We start from the raw sequence: 20,903 nt of genomic DNA on the forward strand, positions 1-20,903 counted from the left end.
GCATGAAGAAGGGGTGAGTCAGTCTCATCTTCCGGAGATGGGAGGAGGTTTCTTAAGAGAAAAGGAAGTGGTTGGTTTCGAACTGGTTACCCTAGCGAGCCAACTGCCTTTATTTCATTTTATTTTTGGCTGCTCTGAGTGCCCAGCGAGAGAAGAGGCATCAGGAAGCAGGAGAAAGAGAATCTGGGTAAGTCCGCCCCCGCAGAGAGAGCAAGCTTCTGAGCTCAGCAGAACGCTTCTTCAGCCTGGATGTTAAAATGCAGAGGGAAGCGGGGTTGAGAGAGCGAGGAGGAGAGAGCAAAGACGCTTCTGGTCCTCCTGCAAGTTTTGCCACAGTCTTAAAGGGAGGAAGGTCAGCAGGAGGAAGAAGGCGATGCAGGGAACCGGCTGGGGGCAGAAGGAGGTTGGGTGGGGCAGGGGCAGGGCCCCCTTTCGCCCCAGCAGACCTCCCAGCGCCCTTCTCCAGGTTCACCAAGTGCCTCGGTCTCAAAGAAAGTCCATACAACCCCCAAACCCAAGTTTTGGAAGAGGGAGGGAGGTTCTATTCCACAAGACAGAACAACATCCCCACTGGGTGGTAGCCTGGCGCGGGGTGTGTGTGTGTGTGTGTGTGTGTGTGTGTGTGTGTGGTCGCTCAGTCTCTGCCTGACCTACCTCCCAGGGTTGTTGGGAGGATAAAATGGGAAAGAGGGGAATTGCTCAGGCCGCCTCGAGCTCCTGGGAAGGAAGACGACAGGGCACGAATTTAACAAATGGATGAAATGGGTGAAGAGAGACCTGCCCCTTCTGTGCCCTAGAGTCGTCTCCTGACCCCTCCGGCCCTGCTTCCAAAGTGACAGCGACACCCTCTGGCTTTCGAAGTGCCCCCTTTAAGCGGGGCAGCCACTACAAAGCCTGCCTTTTATTCAGGCTCGAGGTGTGTACGTTGCGTGTGTGTGTGTGTTCAGGTATTTCTTGGCTGTGCGCTGATCCCCGAGGCTTCGCCAAGTCGCTCTGAGCCACTTTCGTGCCAGGAGGAAAACGGGGGTTCCGAGTTAAGGCTGGAAATCCCATCCTCACAATGCGAGGGCCGTGCACGGAGGGCGAAAGACGCAGGATTTCACTGGAGGGCGTTAAGCAAAATGCCAAGGCAGCGGGCATCCAGATTTGCCTCTCCAGAGCTGCCTGTGCGCTCCGGTGGGCGCGCCCGAGCAGGTGCCAAGGCGGCCGGCTTGCCTCTACTCCTGTGCTCCTCCTCCTCCATCATCAGCTGATGCCTTTGACAAAGTCCTTGCCTGTCTCCTCTCTCCCAGTCCTTCCCTGGCTTCCCCGGGAAGAAGCTGCCTCCCTCTTTCTTTCTTTCTTTCTTTCTTTCTTTCTTTCTTTCTTTCCTTTCTTCCTTTCTTCCTGCCTTTCTTTTCACAGCTTCTTCTCCGCCTGCCTCCCCTGCAAAGCCCCCCCATGGCCGACTCGCTCCTCAACCACTCCTGGCCGTCTTTCTCCAGGCGATGGATGAAAAGGTGGTCCTTCAAGCGAGGTAACCTGGCCAAAGGGCAACGCCAAGCGGGGTGGGGTGGGGTGGAGGCTGCCTTTGCAAAGGGCGGCAGAGTGGGGCGGGGGGCGGGTGTGTGCTAGGATTTGCTTTGACCCCCGCCAGCACCCAGGGCTTCCTGCTTCCAGGGAGGAGGAAGGGGCGGCACAGCGAGGGTCCTCCGGCCTCAGGAGACTTCTCTTTGAAGTGGGTTCCGCTGAATGAATCGATGCAACCCCATTAATCAATTGTTGACCTGCTCTGCTATTTCTGCCTGCAGAATTAGGGGCAAGGTTGGTTCGACATGCATGCTGCGTGGTTTTTACATTGTTCCCGGAGTTCTACAGTATGCCGTAACCCCGGGGGTAGCGGGTTTGGTATTTCAGGCTGGAAATTGCCATAATAAATAACCGGTGCATAAAATGTGGGTTGGGTGTAGCTGGCAGGATTGGGCTGTGCCTGTTGAACCTCCACCTGCCCTGTTCAAAGGACCAGCTGCTTCTGTCTGAGGCAGGGGCCAAACTCTCCAGGTAGCCAGGAACCCCTCCTGTGCCTCAACTCCTTTTCCTGGACCCCGTTTTACTCTGACGCCCCCAAATCTTGACTCTGTCTTTTGCAAAGGGAGGTGTTGTAGCTCAAGACTCTCTCCCTGGAGAGCCCCGGTGCTGCCAGTCAGTGTTGGCGGCCCTGCGCTCTGGCACCGGTTCAGGGCAGCTTCCTCTGTTCCTGAGCGAACCGATCCTTTTGTCGCTGCCGCGGGGCTGAAACCTCCAAGGAAAGGCCCATCGCTGGCTGTCAAGAGGAAGAAGGTCCCAGGCTCAGGCTCTGATGATGGCATCTCCACCCCCTGCCTGACCCTCTGCTGCCAGTCAGGGCAGACCAAGGCTCTGACTCCACAGGAGGCAGCTCCCCAGGGCCCTATTTAAACCAGCACCTTTTTCACGGGTGTCCCCTGCCCAAAATCCTGGAGAGCTGCTACCCGGCGCCTGGGCCCTGGGGCAGAGGCCGTTCTGCTTCCGTGCTGCAGCCATAGCCTTTTATGGTTCACCGCTGGAGATGGGCAATTTGCAGGATCTGCTTCATGTCCCCAGGAGCTTATTAAGAACATCGGAAGCGTCCTGAAGCAGGATGTTTGTCATGCCAAAGGGGGCCCATGGGGTCCGGCCTGCTGTCCTCGTGATGGCCAGACGTGAGTCCCCAGGGGAAGAATGTCCCCAAGGAGGACTGAGCGCAGCAGCAGCAACTCTCACTGCTTGCGATTCCGACCGCCATAGCCAGTCTTATCCTCTGCGAATTTCTCTAATACCTTTCCAAAAAGCCCTGCGGCTGGATCAGGCCACGGCCCCCCCCCGCCTAGTCCAGCAGCCTGTCCTCACATGCCCCCAAAGGGAAGCCCCCATAAGCCAGGGCCTGAGAGCAACAGCCTCTTCCCACTCTGGTTCTCCACTGTTCTAAGGTAGGCTGGCTCTGCCCATGGAGGCTCCGTGGAGGAATCAGAATCACAGAATTGTAGAGACCCTCTGCAATGCAGGAATCTCAGTTAATGCATCCACGACAGATGACCGTCCAACCCACAACCTCTCGAGGGAGACCGTTCCCCCGTCCAACAGCTCTGACTGTCAGAAAGTCCTTCCTGATGTTTAGTTGGAATCTCCTTCCTTGTCACTTGAAGCCACAGGTTCGAGTTTGCTGACTTCCTGCATTTAATGCAGACTTTTGCTCGGAGTCATGAGAACTTGCTTCATTGTAAAGGGAAGGACCATGTCTCAGCCGCATGCTTCTCCTGGGTTCAATCCTCTCTGGGTAGGGCTAGACTGGAGAGCTGCTGCCAGCCGGTGTGGACAGTACACAGCTGGGTGGGGCTGGTGGTCTGAGGACCGCAGCTCCTTCAGGGAGAAACCATCTGGCCTGTCCCTTTCGCCTTCTCGATTCACGCACCCAGCTTCTCTAGAGAGGCTAAGGGTGCCCTGATAGATTCGCACCCCACACCTTCCTCCAAAGGGGCCTCCCCCCCCCCCCATTAGTTTTATTCTCACAACAGACCTATGAAGGAAGGCCAGGCTGGGGAGAGGGGCTGAACGTTGTTCACTGGGGCTCCTGGCTGAATTCGAACGCTGACCTGAGCACGCACACCCATCCCCAGCCATTGCTGAATCGGGTTGTGGACGGGAGGAGAATGGGCCCATTTCCAGTCTGTGGGCTGCATTCCCTTTCCTGGGGCCGCACAGAGAGCCTTGGAGGGCCACATTCTGCCTCGGGGTGCGTGTGCTGAGGATCCCCTTCTGCACTTTTGAGACTGTCCTTTTTCCAAGAAGGCTTCAAAAGCTGAGGCTCTCGTCCTGGTTTCTGTCTGGTTCAGGTTGTTTTTATGCCCGGTTTTATACTGTTGATATAGATGCATCTGTTGTTAAGGATTTTTATTGCTAATTGCTTTGGGATGTCTTTTATGGGAAGTGACTCATAAACCGAAGTAAACCAATGAGCGGGCCTGGGAGGGTGTTGTTTTCCTGGGTGTGCAGGCCACATCTCGGGAGGCGAAGGGCTCCGAAGGGCTCTGTGCTGGGAGAGCTTTGCAGCCCAGGGACAAGGTGGCAGGAATCTGGGAAAGAGGCAGAACTCCCCATTGAGAGGGGAGGTGGGCAGACACCCCTTGTGCCTCCCTCCTTCTTCTCTCCCCTCCAGATCCTCTGCATTCTGCAGTGTCTCACTGATGCAAGATCTGTGGGCCGTCCACACAGCTGTTCCGCTTTGTGAGTTTGCTTCCCCAAGGTTGCCACCCTATTGCTATCCGGGGAGGGGTCAACTCTTGTGCTACACAGCAAAGGAAGCGGGGCACAAAATTAAATTCAGGTTAACTGGAACTCTTGTGGCGTGGTAAGTTTCAGGAAGTCAGCAGCGACAGGGAATGAGAGTCAGAAGAGCCCACGGGATCAGGCCAAATGCCCCCCCATCCATCCTCGCAGTGGCCGCCCAGAGGCCCCAAAGGGATGAAGCCCAGAAGCATCTCTCCCCCTTCTGAAGTTCCCAGCAAGTGGCGTTCAGACACCTCAAAACACGGAGGAAGGACAGAGCCAAGTGCAGGAGCCCCAAAACATTTGCAGGAGACAACACCAGTGCCGGATTTACATATAAGCTCAACAAGCTCTAGCATAGGGCCCCACTCTCTTAGGGCCCCCCCAAAAAAAATTTAAAGGAAGAAGAAAGACTGGATGTACATTTCCAAAATGTTAAGATTAAAAAAAACAACCTACCTACAGCAACAGTGTTTTGTGTTGTGTAGGCTCCAAGGATGTGAGTCATGGGCCCCGCCTGCTAGCTTGCTCCCTCAAATATCCCTGCTTTGCCCCTTTCTATATATAGGGTGCCAACATTCTGCATGGACTGGTTGCACGGCAACATGTGCAAATGGCTTGAGATACCTATTAGGTCCATAAATGACCATATAGCATATATTCAACACAAAGAACAGTGACAATTTGTTGTTGACAAAGGACAGCTGGACATATACCTTCAGGAGCTTAGGGCCTCATCCAACCTAAACCCGGCCCTGGACAACATGGTACTGAAAGTTGGGTGGGAAGGGTTGCCTTATTGGGGGGGGGGGTGCGCGCACTTCTGTTGAATAGGCTGCTGAACAGGTTTTGTTTGCAGGGTGATGTCCACTCATTTAAGGAGCGTTCCCCTGCCTCCCATTTGTTTATGGGGAACTTAGAGGACGCAACGGAGAGGCGAGATGATGGGGCGGTGGCTGCTGCAAGGCAAGCGATGCCCCGGAGCAACTTCCCCACCGCCCTCCTCGTCACAATCCCCACCCTCCGAAGGACCTTTGGAGGAAGTGGGTTTTCGCTGCGCAAGGCGTCCCCACGTCACCCCTGATTGCACAACCTGAGCTTGCTGCTGGCCTGTGAAGCAAAAGATCCATTAAGGGCCTCCTCCCGTGTCTGGTCTTGATCCAGCATTTGTTGTTGTCCTTATTTTTACCAACGTTGCCTTTTATTACCTGCCCTCCATCCTAATGCCCTGCAGGCTGTGGCTGGCTTGCGGGAGGTGTCACCAGAGCATTTCATCCTGACTGCCTTGCAGGCTGCCTAGAGCTCTTCCTGTCGATCCGCCAGACGCTTTTTGATGCATTTACTTCCCTGTCGCTTTCTCAGCTGCAAAGGCTTTGCTTCTCTTTGTGCTCACCCGTTTTTAAACAGAGCAGATCTGCTGCCACAATCTGCTGGAAATGTGCAGCTCCGAGGTTCTGGTTTCTTCCTGACTCCCTCTTGAGAAACAACGGCAGTCTGGAGCAAGGACCAGGGTGGGCACTGTGGTGCAGTGGGTCCGCTCCTTCCTCCTGGACCGTGTCCAGAAAGTGGTGTCGGAAGATAAGTGTTCAGACCCCTGGGTTCTCACTTATGAGGTGCTTCAGGGCTCCATCCTCTCCCTCATGTTTTTTAACATCTCTATGGAGCCACTAGGAGAGATCATCAGGGGGTTTGGGTTGGGTGTTCATCAGTATGCGGATAATACACAGCTCTACATCTCTTGTAAATTGGAACCATTGAAGGTGGTGAAGGTCCGGTAGAGGCAATTGAAGGATGGATGGCAACTTAATGGATTGAGGTTGAATCCTAACAATACAGAAGTACTGCTTATGGGGAACAGGGGGTGGGTGGGGGATTCGCTGGTCCTGAATGGGGTAACTGTGCCCCTAAAGGATGAGGTGTGCAGCCTGGGGGTCATTATGGACTCACAGCTGTCCATGGAGGCACAGGTCAATTCTGTGTCCAGGGCGGCTGCCTGCCAGCTCCATTTGAGACCCTACCTGCCTGCTCCCTGTCTGGCCAGAGTGGTACGTATTCTGGTTATCTCCCGCTTGGACTACTGCCATGTGCTCTACATGGGGCTATCCTTGAAGGTGACTCGGAAACAACAGCTAATCCAGAACATGGCTGCCAGACTGGTGACTGGGAGCGGCCACTGGGACCACACAACACCGGTCCTGAAGGATCTTCACTGGCTCCCAGTGCTTTTCCGAGCACAATTCAAAGTGTTGGTGCTGACCTTGAAAGTCCTAAATGGCCTCAGCCTGAAGGAGCGTCTCCACCCTGGACACCGGGGTCCAGCTCCAAGGGCCTTCTGGCGGTTCTCTCATTGCAAAAAGTGAAGCTACAGGGAACCAGGCAGAGGGTCTTCTCGGTGATGGTGTCTCCTAGAGCCATTCAAAAGTGGAACAGGCTCCCTCGGAAGGTGGTGGGGTCTGCTTCTTGGAGTTTTTAAACAGAGGTTGGGGTGGCCACCTGTCAAAGGATGCTTTAGCTGTGAATCCTGCCTTGCCAGGGGTTGGACCCGATGACCCTTGGCGGCTCCCTTTCAACTCTACAGTCCTGTGATTCTACAAAACGGTTTGCCCCCAAAAAAGGTGCTTATTGGGAGAATTTAGCACTAAAATGCTAATGCATCTTCACAAGGATTTTGCTGCAGAAATGTGGAAAAGAAAAAAGCTGGAGTTTGACAGCTCCTTCCTCCACCTGGTCTGGAGGGACGGGTGAGGCCAGAGGTGAACTGTCTGGCCTTCCTTGATGGAGGAGGGGGGTCTCCCCATCCCCTCCTGCCTCTGGTGCTCCTTCACTGCCTCTCTCCATGGTACTAACTGGGGATTGCCAAGCAGACCAGACGCGCAGAGGGGCTTGTGTCTGTTGTTGGTGCTGCGTGTGAGAACGAGCCAACGAGAGCGCCTGGTGTTCTCATCCATGGCAGCCCGCACATTGCCTAAAATGGTCTCCCTGAAGCCTCGGGCGCTTCCTCTCCCCTTGAAGCAGCTGCCCCTCCTGCGCACGGCATGTCCCGGAGCCCACAGGGCCTGATTTATCGAGTGTTGAGGCTGGAGCATCTCCCATCTCTCGGGTGGTGGGGTGGGGGGAGGTTCAGGTTTATGGATCAATGCTAGAGAGGGCCTGGGTGAGCCTAGGACAGCACATCTGGGGCTGCAAAACATCCGGGTGTTTCTCTTCTCCCCACCTCTCACTTGAAACAGCAGCAGTTGCAAGCACAGCTGCTCTTCTGTGAACAGAGCTGAGCTGTGGAACTCCCTACCACAGGAAACTCTAAAGAGGAGAGGGCAAATTCATGGTGGATCTCATGCCCCGTACCTTCCTGCTGAAATCCAACAACTTCCCACGCTGCAAGAGTTCCGGGGTGGTTCTTCTTGCCCCCACTTCTGTTTCCTCTCTACTGCGAGTCACGGGGTGGGGTGGGAAGGGCTGTCAATGGCTACTGGCAACGGATAGTAGGGGAGAAGGGCTCAGGTTCTGCCTACAGTTAGTGCTGCACTGTGTTTCTCCAAAGGTCTCATTTCAGACAAGAGCTGTTTGCCCCTCCTCTCGGGTGGGCAGAGGGGAAGAGGAGGCCGGAAGGTTCCCTGCAAGTGGGAAAGCAATAGAGCCCCTTGGAGGCTTGCTAGGTGGGGAGGAAGCCGGACAGAGAGGAGGGCGTGTGGGGAAGAGGCTGGCACTGGGAAGCGGCCCCTCTGAAAAGGTGGCCCTCGGCCCTGCCTCCAGTTATGCCTGCTTGGCACAGCAATGGAGTACAGTTGAAGCTCAGAAAGAAAAAAATATGTAGAGGGAGAGACGGTCTGGAACAAAGGTTCTGGAGTCTTAATCTGTGTGACGTGGAGTTTGCAAGCACACTTCGTGGGATGTATGAACTGCCGTGCTTTTCTTAATCCAGGGGTGGCAAATCTCAGTTGCAGGGGCTGAATGCGGCCCCCGGGTTCCTCTTTCTGGCCCACACACCCTTTCCCCATCTTCCTGGAGTGTTTCTGTCCGGTTGGAAAGTGCCCTTGAACATCGAGAATGTCTCTTTCTGGCCTGGATGGAGGACACAAACTCCTTGCTCGGTCGGACGTGGGAGATGCTTTTTCATGGGGGCCGCAGTTAACTCCCTCTTTCCTCTTCAGGGTCTGAGTGCAAGCCGGCAGCGCAGGATTTCCCCGGCAGCCGGACCACCCCGGCCTCAGGTTGCAGCAGCCCAGACACCTTGTCCCCGTCCTTGACTGCGGAGGATGAGGTCTTCTTCGGCAGCATGGCGGAAGAGAGGGTAAGGAAGCACCATGGGATCCGTCCCAGCAGTGGGCTGCGTTGCCTGGGCGAGGAGCCTTGGGCCTGGGAGCAGGATGTGGTCCTTGAAACCCCCTCTGCCGGACCCGTCGGCCTCCCCTCCAGGCCATGCCTCTTGCCAGCCCTCCTTGAGAGTTTCTGCCTGTCTGAGATGTGCCTCTGGGCTCCAGGGATGTCTCTCATTTGTCCGGACGGAGGGCAGAGCGAGGGGGCAGAAAGCAGCCCGCAGTCAGCATCATGGACTGGTTGCAGGCAGAGGAATAGTGAGAGGCACTAGCTGGGGAACTCCCAAGTGAAGAAGGTGGCAAATAAATGTAATAAATATAATATTTACTGGGCCCCAGTCTCTGTTGCCTTTCTATCCCTCCAGGGAGCTTGAGGGTGGCAGCACCCTCACAGCACCCCTGCGAGGTAGGCCACTCTGACCCCTCCCTCCCTCTCTCTCGGCAGGAGGATGCCTCCTCTCCAGAACAGGACGCCTCCCCGGGCACAATCCACAGCAGTGCGGAGGACCTCCTCTCGATAGACTCGGCTCTGCAGGGCTCAGAGTATTACAGGGACTTGGGACTCTCCTGGCCGCCCATGGAGGCTGCTGTGGCTGGTGGTGCGGCTTCCGCAGCGGCCTTCTCCCTCGAACGGACATCCCGGGGAGCCGCCGGCTGTTGCACATTGGCTGAGAGGCCCAGGGGCCACGGTGGGGTGCTTCCCCAGGCTCCTTGCCCCTGTGGCCCCGAGGGGCAGGCCAGCTTGGACGCAACACCTCACTACCTGGATGCCGACTGTGCCTGCTCGTGCGGAGCCGGGGGCCGGGGGGCCTTCTCCGGGGAAGAGTCGGGAGCTGCCCTGGAGGGCACGGAAGCATTTCCCATTTTGGCCCGGTCCATGTCCACCTCTCGGAGGCACAGCTGGGAGGCCCCCTTGTCTCCGACGGACGGCCAGCGCAGGTGAGTCTGGCTAGGGTCATGCCAAAGAACCCCTTCTCCATACCGGCTGGTGAGGCCTTGCTGGGGGTGGCACCGCCAGGGGCAGCCCAGCTGGCCTTGACTTGCAACAGGGCCTTTTTGGTAGTGGCTCCCCAAGTGTGAAATTATCCTCTATAGTGAGGCCTGAAGGAGCCATTCAGCGGGTCGGAAGAGTTGGGGGAAAGCCACCCCTACTGGAGCCTTCTGCTCAGGGACACACTCTGCGTGTGTTCAGATGAACAGGCTTGCCTGGGCCGAGCCTTTGGCTCTGTCGGGTGTTTCTTTCTTCCATGAGATTTTCTGGGGCAGCCTTGACAAAGGAGACGGTCTCTGTTCTTTCTCTCTCTCTCCCCAACTCTCTCTGACCTGCTGTCAAGATGCTGCTTCTCATCATCCTGAAGAGCCTCGCGGACGCTGTGCGGTTGTGGGAAAATAGCTCCACTCAGACAAAAAATAAACAGTGGAAGGGGGGCGGGAAGAAGCCTCCTCCTCCCATGGTTTCGCCTCTACTTGGAAACAGGCCCGCTGAAGTTAATGGGCCTAAGTTAGTCATCTCTCCATGGAAGTCAATGGGTCTGCTCTGTGCCAGTGGGTCTACAGCCCCGTCTCCCTGGCCTCGCAGCCAGGCTGGTACAAGCAAGCCCTCATCCAGGCTTCCTTCTGGTGGAGAAGGAAAAACGTGGGGAACCACAGAATTGCAGAGTTGGAAAGGAACTGCGAGCGCCTTCTCATCCTGGGCAGTGCAGGGATCTTTTGCCCGATGTGGGGATCAGACCCACGACCCTGGGAGGCGGTTTGGCCCTTTCTGGGCTCGACTCTTTTAACCTAAGGCAGTTGACGTGAAGGAGGAGGGGAGGCTGGACAGCTGCTGCATCCTGGTGGGGTGCTGAGCTTGCAGCTGGGAAATGGGGATCCCTGATGGCGGCCGAGCCCCTCTTATCTCCCCATCTGTGAGCATAAGAAGGGCATTGACCCACCCTGCGCATCATCACAGCAGTCAACCCGATGCCTTGACACGAAGCCCGCAAGGAGGCCAGGAGAGCCTCTGTGAAACCTCCCCTCCTGTGGTTTCCAGAGTTTGTTATCCAGAAGCATTAACTGCGGAAGGCAGAGCGACTGCCACGAACGCGTCCCTTCCTCTTAAAGCCACCTGAGAAAAGGCGACATGGCAGGAGTTTATAAAATTATGTGAGGCATGCAGAAAGTGGAGGCAGGTACGTCTCCTCCCTCTCAGAGGCGTACCTGGGCTCCTTAAGCAAGGAGCTGTAATGGCGCCTCCGAAGCTGAGAGAGACAGGAAACTCAAAAAGTTTGCTTTTGGCGCCTTTTACACTCGGCCAGTGACTTCCTCCGCAGCCATTGGAGTCAGGCCTGCTCTCCTTCTCCTCTACTGTTGGTCCATCTGCCTGACTTCCTTGTATCTGTCCTCGGAGTGGAGAGGAGAGGTTTTTGTGCCGCACTCCTGGGCCTGCGTGCTGGGGGGGGGGGGGCAACCTGTTCAACCTCCGATACAGCCTTTGTTCCCTCTCTCAGAACACTTGTGAAGGTGAATTTTGGAAGGTTCTTCTTCATGCAGCGCGGAGCCAAACCACAGAATTCCCTGCCGCAGGAGGCAAGGAAGGCCAGCAACTTGGATGGATTTTTAAAAAGGATGGGACAAATTCCTGGAGGAGGAGAGGGCTAGTGATGGCCGCTAGTCAGGAAGGCTCTGAATATCAGCTGGAGGGGAGAGTTGCTCTTGTGCTTTAGCTGGGAATGGGGGCATCTGGTCAGCCATTGTGAGGACAGGCTGCTGGGCTAGAGGGGCCCCTGGCCTGATCCTGCAGCCTCTCCGACACCACCTGACCACCCCTGCCTATGCCACTACTCAGCTCTTGCCTTGCCACGGCATGTGCCCTTGAGTCAGCTGCCTTGGGCAACGGCCTGCATATTCTGTCAAGTGCCCCCAGTTTGCTCCGGTGACCCCAGGCCTCGCAAAGCCTGCTTGGCTCCTGTTTCTCATTCCCAAAGTGACGCCGCTCAAAAGCCATCTCATTTAGGGTGCCAAGCACCAGCGACAGAGACAGCTTTTGGGCTTTAAAACCTGCCCTGCCACTTCTGCAGAGTGGAAACGTTGGCAGGGCCTGCAAAGGAGAATTAAAAATACATTTTGTTCCGCGGGGCTACGGAACTGATGCCAGGCGGCCACCCTTTTTAAGGCTGCGGCTGAGCAGATCTCTCGCGGGGAGATGTCCCTCCCCTGCGGCTCCGAAGGGGCACTATTGATCGGCCAGGCGAGAGAGGGGCTATTTTTAACTCTCCCCTCCATATAAGGTGCCAGGGCAGGGTGGGGGTGGGGGAAACAATCTCTGTTGGCGATCTTGGCAGGGTTCTCTTGTCGAAAAGGGGCAGGAGCTGCGCTGCTTGTGTCTGAGGCCTGGCAGACGGGGCAACACTGGTGGCAACCTGAGCCAAACTTGAGCATAGATGATTTTTATTTTATTTTTGCAAGGGGGCTGGAACACCTCCCTGCCCCACATCTGACCAGCCCTCACCAGCGAGCACAAAGGGGTAGAAGTATCCGTACATTTCCTTCTGCCAGTTTCTGTCAAGCTCCCTGCATTTCTTTATAAATCCTCATTTTAGGGCAAATTCTGCCAATACGCACTTTCTTTGGTGACTGTATACGTTATTTGCAAGCTATCCCTCCTCCTCTAATGCATTGTTGTGTATTATTTTCCATTAACAACATATTCATTTCCATGCCAGCTTCCTTCTCCAATATGCCCGTTTTCCACAAAAGGTTCTCTGCTTGGAAAACGGCCTCACAGGTTTCAGAGGAGTGTGGACTGTGGAGGGAGTCCTGCATTTCGGTGCTCACGGTGTTCTGGAAAGAGTGGATTTGATCATCCCGGCTTTAAATGTGAACCGGGTCGGATTCCTCCCCCATCCCTCATCCCTCAAAGAGGGCTTTGCCTCCCTGGCTGTCGAGTCTGAAATTTTGATGGGGAAACTTGAGCAAGGAGCTGTAAGGGGTGGGGAGAGTCAGGACTCGTCACTTCCCCCAGGGAACCTCTGACTAGGATGGCTTCAGAAACAGATGATGAGACGAACCCAAGGAGGATATCGGTGACTCCTAACTGCAGTTTCCCTCGTTGTGACGCACAGCCACCAAACCTCTCCTTCCTTCCCCAAAACAACCAGGTTCAGCCTGGACGCCTCCGAAATGGGAAGCGACGCGGAGCAGGAGGAGGACGAAAAGGAGAAGCCGCCTCCCGATCCACCACACGCGCCTCTAGCAGGACTAGCAGCTTGGAGCGGCGGTGGCGGCAGCAGCAGCAGCAGCAGCACAGTGATCAAAGTGGAGATCGAGCCCTTGCGCCTGGACCTGGGCCTCATCCAGAAGCCTGGCAAAGACGTGAGTCGCCTTAGGTGGTAGCGATAACGCAGAGACTTATCTGGCGTACGAGACGAGGTTCCAGGTATTAAATAAGAATAATAATTAATAATAATACTATTTTGCAGCATGAAGTTTTCCATGGAAAGGGATTCAACCAGATTTGTGGTTTGGGGATGGTTTGGGAATAGGATTCAAAGCCCTATGGGGCCCTTCATGCTAACAGAATCTCCTTCCTTCCTTCCTCCTCCTCTTCCTTTGCTTTTCCCAGGGTTTCAGCAGTGGTGGAGGGAAGCGGTTGAGGTCCAAGTCTGTCCCGGCCCCCTGCGATGGCGCCTCCTCCTTGCGCATGTCCCGCAGCCTGGAGGTCTCGCTTCCGGTCACCATGGGTCAGTGGTCCTTGTGGGACATGGTCTTTATTGCATGCAGGCACAGTGACAGGAGGGGGAGGGGGCTTCTTGTCCTGCCCCAAATTTGGTGGGACTCATTTATGCAGGCTGATGGGTCCAGACCCAAAGAAAGGGATCTCTCCGTTTTTCCTTAGAAGTTGTTTTTGGAAGAGAGGTTCTCTCAGGCTTCTCCCTACAGCGAAACCATCCAAGGGAGTCTATAGGCCTTGAGCTGGAATTCTTGGGCCCTTCTGGAGACTGCTGCTATTTCATTTCATTCATTTTATGTATATAACGCACCTCTATCCAAGGACCATAGGGAAGTTTGCAGTATGAAACACCAAACCGTGTTTGTGGATGGGGATGCAAATCACACAGCGGCAAATTTGGCTTGCTTGATCAAAGCTGCTTTGGCCATCTGGCGCAATAACCCCATTCCCGCACCTATCCCACCCCAAAAATATATCAGCCTCCCTTTCTCTTTTCCCAAGAAGTTGCACAGGAAAATGTGGGGGTGATGGCACGTTGCTCTGATGCCGTGTCGTTTTAACTTCCCTGTGCAAGTAAGTCGGAACGGATGCTCAAGAAGTGCGAGACCTCATGTAATCCATATGCCTCCCCCGCCCCGCCGCAAACTTTCATGCAGACAAATCAGGATGTGGGGCTGTTGTGGTTTTGTTTTTTCAAAACACAAAGGCTGATCATTTTACAATGTGATCAATTTATCCATCTTTTCAAATAATAAGTACCGTACTTTTCCATGTACAAGACTAGGTTTTTTTCTTTAAAAACTAAGCTAAAAAGTGGGGGTCATCTTATACATGGATAGTGCATAGGGTGGATAACTAATTGGCTGCTGCCGCGGCTGTCAGCAGCTATTGGGCGTGCTATTGGCAGCTTCTGCTGGCAAGGGGACAGACGAGAGGCGGATTTTTTAACACGTGCGGGTGAGTGACCCGCAACCCCCCCCATAAAGCTCAACAACTCTGTGCCATCTCCCCCCATTTTCTTAAATTTGTGCCCCCCCCCAAATATACATGGGAAAGTACAGTGAATAAATGTTGCTGCTTCTGGTGTTGCATTTCAGGGATAGCGCCCCCGGTGCTGGAGCTGATTGAAAAGGAGCAGGTAGCCCCGGAGCAAGTGTAAGTGGCCTCTGCCCTTTGCCCCCAGTTCACACACCCCACAGACTCTGAGGGTGCCCCCCCAAACACTTCCACCACCGTCTGCTCTGAAGCACTGCGTAGGGCAGAACTGGAGAGCCCCCTCCCGCAAGGACCCAGGTCCGTTTGAAACGGAGCTGTGAGGAATCTCCCGCCGGGAAAATTGGCCTGATGTATTTTATTTACACCATAGAATTGCAGGGTTGAAAAGGGACCATGGGGGTCGTTTAGTACAATGCCCTGCAATGCAGGGATCTTCTTTTGCACTTGAACCCACGACCCTGAGATGAAGGGTCTCGTGGTCTACCAGCTGAGCTGCCCATGGGTCCCAGGAAAAGATCCAGGGCTGTGGACATAGCTGCACCCCTGACAAAGGCGGGGGGGGGGCAGATGGACATGACACGGGCATCAATTCTCGCCTCAGACCGCCCCGCCTTTGTCTCTGACGTTATCCCTTCTCTCAACAACAGGCTGATGGTGCAACAGGTGCTGAAGGAGCTGACTCAGTACCACGGGTGAGTCTTGGGGGTTGTGGGAATGAATCATCATCTCAGAGTGGGACAGGGGGGTGGCTGGAAAATGCAGAATACAGAAGGCCCCAGATTCTGAGCCCCTGGGCTGAGCCTGCTCCCTGAAGCATCTCTGTTTCGTAGCCACTATTTTGACGCTCAGCTCAGAGGAGCCACACACCCTCCTCCTGACATATCTCCACGCCTGGCTCCCGTTCCAGGGCGAAGCACGGGCTGTGCGCCCCCGAAGGCAACGGCGAAGCCCCGCAGAACCTGACCTGGTTCGAGTTCCTGTCTAACGAGTGAGTGAGCCACTCTTGCGGGGTGGGGTGGGGTAGCGTGCTCCAAAGGTGTAAGGAATTAATTTAATAAAGCTCACACGAGCCCCCTGAACCACCCTCCGCTCTTTCTTTCTTAACCCAGGACTGAAGACAGCGGGAAGAGCGACAAGGCCGAGAAAGGGACCAAGGTGAGGCGCCGCTTGAGCAACCTCCGCAACCGGGTCACTGGATCGTGGCAGAAGGAGAAGGTGAGGGGCAGAGCTGGGGGGACGTTTGGGTGGTCTTTGCTGGTTGGCTCAGGAGGGAGAGCTCTCTCCTGCTCCACCCCCGACCAGTGGAGGTGGGTCCCACGGGAGATTTGCGGGGTGGGAAGCAGGGAGCCTGGAAAGGAGCCAGAGGCAGGGAGAGGCGGAGCTAAGGCTTCCCCAAAGGGCAGTGGCGACTGGTCCCAGAAAGGAGGCGGAGCCAGAGGCAGGGAGAGGCGGAGCTAAGGCTTCCCTGAAAGGCAGTGGTGGCAGGTGCCCATTGGGAAAGCAGGGAGCCTCGAAGGGAGGTGGAGCTAGAAACAACAAGAGGTGGAGCTAAGACTTTCCCAAAGGGCAGTGGCGGTTGGTTCCCATTGGAGCTTGTGAAGCAGGCGGAGCCAGAGGCAACGAGAGGTGGAGCCAACTAGTTCTAGCTTTGCCCCCCCTTCTTGAGTTCTGCAAGGGGCAGCAATGAGCTGGAGGAGGAGGGTCACCTCCTTGACCGGTTGTAAGCAAGAAGGCAGGCAGGTGGGGGGCGGGCTGAGAGGTGGGGAGGGCCACCTCCGGCCCCTGGACCTGAGCTTGCCTGCGTTTGTCCCGGGTGGTTCCCACGGTCTGAATCCTCCGCTCTTCTTTTCAGGGTAAGATCAAAGGCCGCGAGAAGGAGGCGGTGGAGGTGAAGGAGCGGCCGCGGGCACTGCATGGGCATGAGCTGACGCCGGGCGCCTTCTCGGCCGCCGCCTGCTGCTCCCTCTGCGGCAAGAGCCTGCTGAACAAAGCGGGGCTGCAGTGCTTGAGTGAGTAGCGGCCCCCCGAGGTCACCGGGGGCTCCCCTGGCCCACGCATGCCTGCTTGGCGGGGCGGGTGGGTCCCGGGCACCGTTGCACCCTGGCTTGGCACCTGCTCCCTACAAACTCCTCTCCCTCTTCGCATGCGATTCCCAGCCACGGGCAGAATTGCTTTCGGACAAAGCTGCGAGTTTTGCAGCCAACCGGAAACAGGTTCGGTTTGGGTATCGATTTTGCGGGGTGGCACGGAAAGCAGCACAAAACAGCGCCAAACCCAGCACACACAACCCTGGCACCGGTTTGGAGCCAGGTTGGGTTTGGGGGCCATTTGCTTGTGGCCCCAGTTTGAGTGTCGATCGCTCAGTTTTTGGTGGGGAGGCGGCACATAATGTGGGGTTGGCAGTACAAAACCGGCACAAAAAATTGGCGCCTGTTTGGAGTCCATCATAGGACCGGCATTAATTAACTTGTGACCCCGATTTGCTGCGCCAATTTCTCCATTTGGAGGGGAGGCTCATGAAATGCAAGGTTTTCAGCACAAAACACGCGCAGAATTCTGCCCGAAATTTCAGGGTTAACGGAGCCGGCAGCCGTTGAAATATTGCCTTACCATCTGGGTGGATTTGATTTGATTCACGATTTAAAGCATTAGTAAGAGTTGATTTAAATCACTAGTCAGTAAAAGTTGATTTAAATCACTTTTTTTACAGAAAGACTCCGCCTTGCTGGTATAATCTTAATAGCAGATGCAGGTTTCATTTTCAGGTTTCATTTTCAGGTTTCATTTTTGGAATAATAAATTTTCAGAGTAGTTTTTACAGTTATATCAAAAATTACAGATTTGGTTATACTATTAGAAATACATTGAAAGATAATTATGAAACTGTGGTGAGGTTTAATAAGTTAACTGTTTATATTTGGACAACTTTTCTGCTGTACTTTATTTCCTTAGTATCAATTCAAACAGTTTATTTAACTAAAACAATAATATTATAGCATATGTATCCATGTTTGTTAACTGATGTGGTTAAATGGATTTTTTTTTTTAAAAAAAAAAGCTTAGGCTGAGTTTTAGCGCACATGAAAAACTTTAAACAAATCCTCATTTCCTGATGAATAGCCTTTGGTCTATAATGTAACTTAAATAGAAAGATTTTTCCTCCAAAAGCATTTTATTTTTGAAATCCGATTTAAAAGAAACCCCCCCCTGATTTAACCCAGAAAAAAACTGATTTTAAAATTATTATTTTAAAAAATCGTTGATTTTTATTCACCCTACTTACCATCCACCATGAATCCACATCTTAAAGCCTTTCTGTTGGTATCTGTGCTTCATCCGGGCGACTTCTAGGCGTGGGAACGGCAGCTAGGGAGACAAATAAGAGGAAATAAATGGAATGATTGAGCGCAGAATTCTATCGCAGAATTGGAATAGGATTGGGAGAAAGGGACCCCTGTGGGTCATCTAGTCCAACCCCCCAACATTGCGACACATAAATAATATTATTTGTTTGTTTGCCCGAAGGCTGCAGCATTGGAAACAATTTGAAACAGCTCAATGAAACCAATGGCTGTAATATTTTGAATGCGAATTAACAGTGATTTAAATAAAATTTAAATTATTATTATTATTATTGTAAAAACTTACAACTAAGAAAATGTTAAGAAATAACAATATGGAAATGAATTAAATGCAAGATGTAATTTGAAGAAAATTGGGTATAAAAATGGTAAGAAGATAAGAGCATTAAGTTTAAAGATTAAAAATAAGACAAAAATTCAGCAGAAGTAGCAAATAGTTAAAGAACCAGAAGAAATTGAGGGAAGTCACAGAGTGGGGGAGTTGTGTTTTATTTTTCTCTTTTATATGTTAAATGTGTTGAATTGTAATATCTAATTTAAAAATATTAAAAAATAAAATTAATAATTATAAAATTTAAAAACCTTAGTAGTTTTCAATTACCATCCAATAATATCATTATAACAATACCAATTTATAATACAATTATTAATACTGATTAAAAAAATAATGGAAAAATCAAATATTTGTTAGCCAAGCCAAACATTTATTTATTTTTTAAATCGAGTGGTTTTTTAACGTTTGATCAGACTTTGTGAACCGAACAGTTCAAGCATAAAACACCAAACCTCATAGAATTTAATTTAAATCCGAGGGGAAATAGGTTTTATACTCAGAGCAATGAAAGATCATGACTATTAATTTCTGAGTAGAATTTAGATGGATCTGCTAAAATGCTAATTTATTTCCTCAGGACTTTGCTGGAGAAAGACGCCAGCCGAAGGCGAACATTCAATTCAAATTTTATTACATTAAGTTTAAAGGTGGTTTGACTTTAAAGCTGAGGTGACTTTAATGTTAAAACACTAAAACATTAAAATCACCTCAGCTTTTCTTTTTTCCTCAAAGGCAGCCTGTCAAACCGCCTTTAAACTTAATCAATGTAATAAAATTTGAATTTTGTGTGGTTAAAAATAATTTCGCCTATATTAAATTGATCTAAAACACGCCTGCATTCTCCTCCTTCGTTAAAACCAAGCTCTGTTTGTGGTGTTATATATATGTATAAAATAAAATTTAGACACGGCCTGATTGTTAAAAATGATAATAAAAAATCCCTTAGAGCATTTTGTGAGGAGATTAAACGACGACGCTGAGGGAAATTCGCAATCCTCCTTTAAAATTACCTCAGCTTTTCTTTTTTCCTCAAAGGCAGCCTGTCAAACTGCCTTTAAACTTAATCAATGTAATAAAATTTGAATTTTGTGTGGTTAAAAATTATTTCGCGTATATTAAATGGATATAAAACACGTCTGCATTCTCCTCCTCCTCCGTTAAAACCAAGCTCTGTGTGGGGTGTTTTTTTAATATATAAATTTCATAAAATTTAGACACGGCCTGATTGTTAAAAATGGTAATTTAAAAAAAATCCCTTAAAGCGTTTTGTGAGGAGATAAAACGACAACACTGAGGGAAATTCGCAATCCTTCTTTAAAATCACCTCAGCTTTCTTTAGTGTCTCAAAGGCAGCCTGTCAAACTGCCTTTAACTTTAATATTAAATACTGAATTAAATTATCACAGCCACGGATTTACACTTAATTCAAGCTGTTTTATGTACCGCTTAATCCTCCGGTGTCTCTAAAGCAGCTTTACAAAGGGGCGATGTGCGGAAATAATAAAAATTGAAGGATATATATATATATATACATATATATATTCAATAAATAAATAAATAAATAGTCGGCGGAAACTACAAATAAAATACAAATAAATGAAAGTGAAATAAATTGAAATTGAAACACAAATAAATAAATGAAACGTATTCTCCCCCCCTTTATTTTGCACTGACAAAAAAAAATGCAAATTAATTAAAATAGAATAAAATAAAATGAAGGGGGGAATGTAAAAACCCTATAAAGTAGCGAGCAAAAGGAGCGTGTGTTGTTTTATCACGATATTATTATGTGATTTGCCGGCATTATTTTCCACACATTTTGCCCGCCAAAAATATAAGACCTCGAAAGGCCGACGCGGTTGCCATAGCGACCAACCGTCGCGGGAGGAGCAGCAGGGGCGAAGTCTCGCGATACCTTGAGCGTCTCCTCCGCTTCTCTCTACCGAGCCGCGGGAGCTTTCGAAAGGCTAGCCGTGGGATCTCGCGAGATCTCGGGTGGGGGGCGTGGCCGACCTAGCCCTGCTCTCCGTGGCCTGAGGGGAGACGCGCCTCGCGAGAGCCTGCGGGAATGGGCGGGGAAGTCTCGCGAGATGGAGGGCCGAGGGGGAAGTGGCTTAGCGAGGAGGAGGAGGAGGAGGAAGAAGAAGAAGAAGAGGCTGCGCCGGTCGGGCTTCCTCGGGGCGGCAGAAGGAGCGCCCGCTGAGAGAGAGCCGGGTAGGCGACGCGGGCCTGAACGGCCGGGCCCCTCCCGATGACGTCTGGCCCCTTCTGATGACGTCAGAGGTCAGTGGTAGTCAAGCTGTTATGCCAAGCGATGCGCGCCCCCAAAACGAGGGGGGGGGGTGTTATTCTGTGTGTGCAGAGCTGCATGGAGCCGGGTGTCTTGAACGTCAAGTTGCTAGTCCTCTTGCAGAAAATCAAGTTGCTAGTCCTCATGCGTCTGAAATGAGGATTGGAAAGCCTATGGCTCCCCAGACGGGGAAAGTCAAGTTGCTAGTCCTCATGCGTTTAAAACGAGGAGGGGAAGCCTGTGGCTCTTGCAGAGGTGGGAAGTCAAGTTCCTAGTCCTGTTGCAGAAAATCAAGTTGCTAGTCCTCATGCGTCTGAAATGATTGGAAAGCCTATGGGGAAAGTCAAGTTCCTAGTCCTCTTGAGGAAACAGGTTCCTAGTCCTCCTGCATCTAAAACAAGGGGGAGCCTATGGCTCTCCCAGATGGGGAAAGTCAAGATCCTAGTCCTCTTGTATCTAAAACGAGGAGGGGAAGCCTATGGCCCTCCCAGATGGGGAAGGTTCCTAGTCCTTTGGTGCCTAAAACGAGGATGGGGGAGACTGTTGCTCTCACAGAGGTGGGAAGTCAAGATCCTAGTCCTCTTGCGGAAAC

General features: G+C 52.2%; 1 protein-coding gene across 2 annotated transcripts in view; it reads left to right on the top strand.

Annotated features, from left to right (window-relative positions):
- Positions 1 to 20,903, top strand: part of ARHGEF18 (Rho/Rac guanine nucleotide exchange factor 18) — a 54,233-nt gene continuing 33,330 nt past the window's right edge. Inside the window, exons 1-10 of one of the 2 annotated variants that reach the window (XM_080988728.1) lie at positions 1 to 187; positions 8,454 to 8,593; positions 9,064 to 9,557; positions 12,758 to 12,971; positions 13,222 to 13,339; positions 14,427 to 14,484; positions 14,973 to 15,017; positions 15,233 to 15,313; positions 15,435 to 15,540; positions 16,178 to 16,334. In XM_080988728.1, coding sequence (XP_080844854.1) covers positions 8,579 to 8,593; positions 9,064 to 9,557; positions 12,758 to 12,971; positions 13,222 to 13,339; positions 14,427 to 14,484; positions 14,973 to 15,017; positions 15,233 to 15,313; positions 15,435 to 15,540; positions 16,178 to 16,334 — 1,288 coding nt within the window. In that variant the 5' untranslated portion in view covers positions 1 to 187; positions 8,454 to 8,578. Of the gene's footprint in view, positions 188 to 643; positions 1,517 to 8,453; positions 8,594 to 9,063; positions 9,558 to 12,757; positions 12,972 to 13,221; positions 13,340 to 14,426; positions 14,485 to 14,972; positions 15,018 to 15,232; positions 15,314 to 15,434; positions 15,541 to 16,177; positions 16,335 to 20,903 lie in introns of those variants that run through there. The other variant, XM_080988727.1, reaches the window with a different exon arrangement.

This window comes from Podarcis pityusensis (assembly GCF_964106645.2).
Source record: "Podarcis pityusensis genome assembly, chromosome: 18".
Classification (NCBI taxonomy): domain Eukaryota; kingdom Metazoa; phylum Chordata; class Lepidosauria; order Squamata; family Lacertidae; genus Podarcis; species Podarcis pityusensis.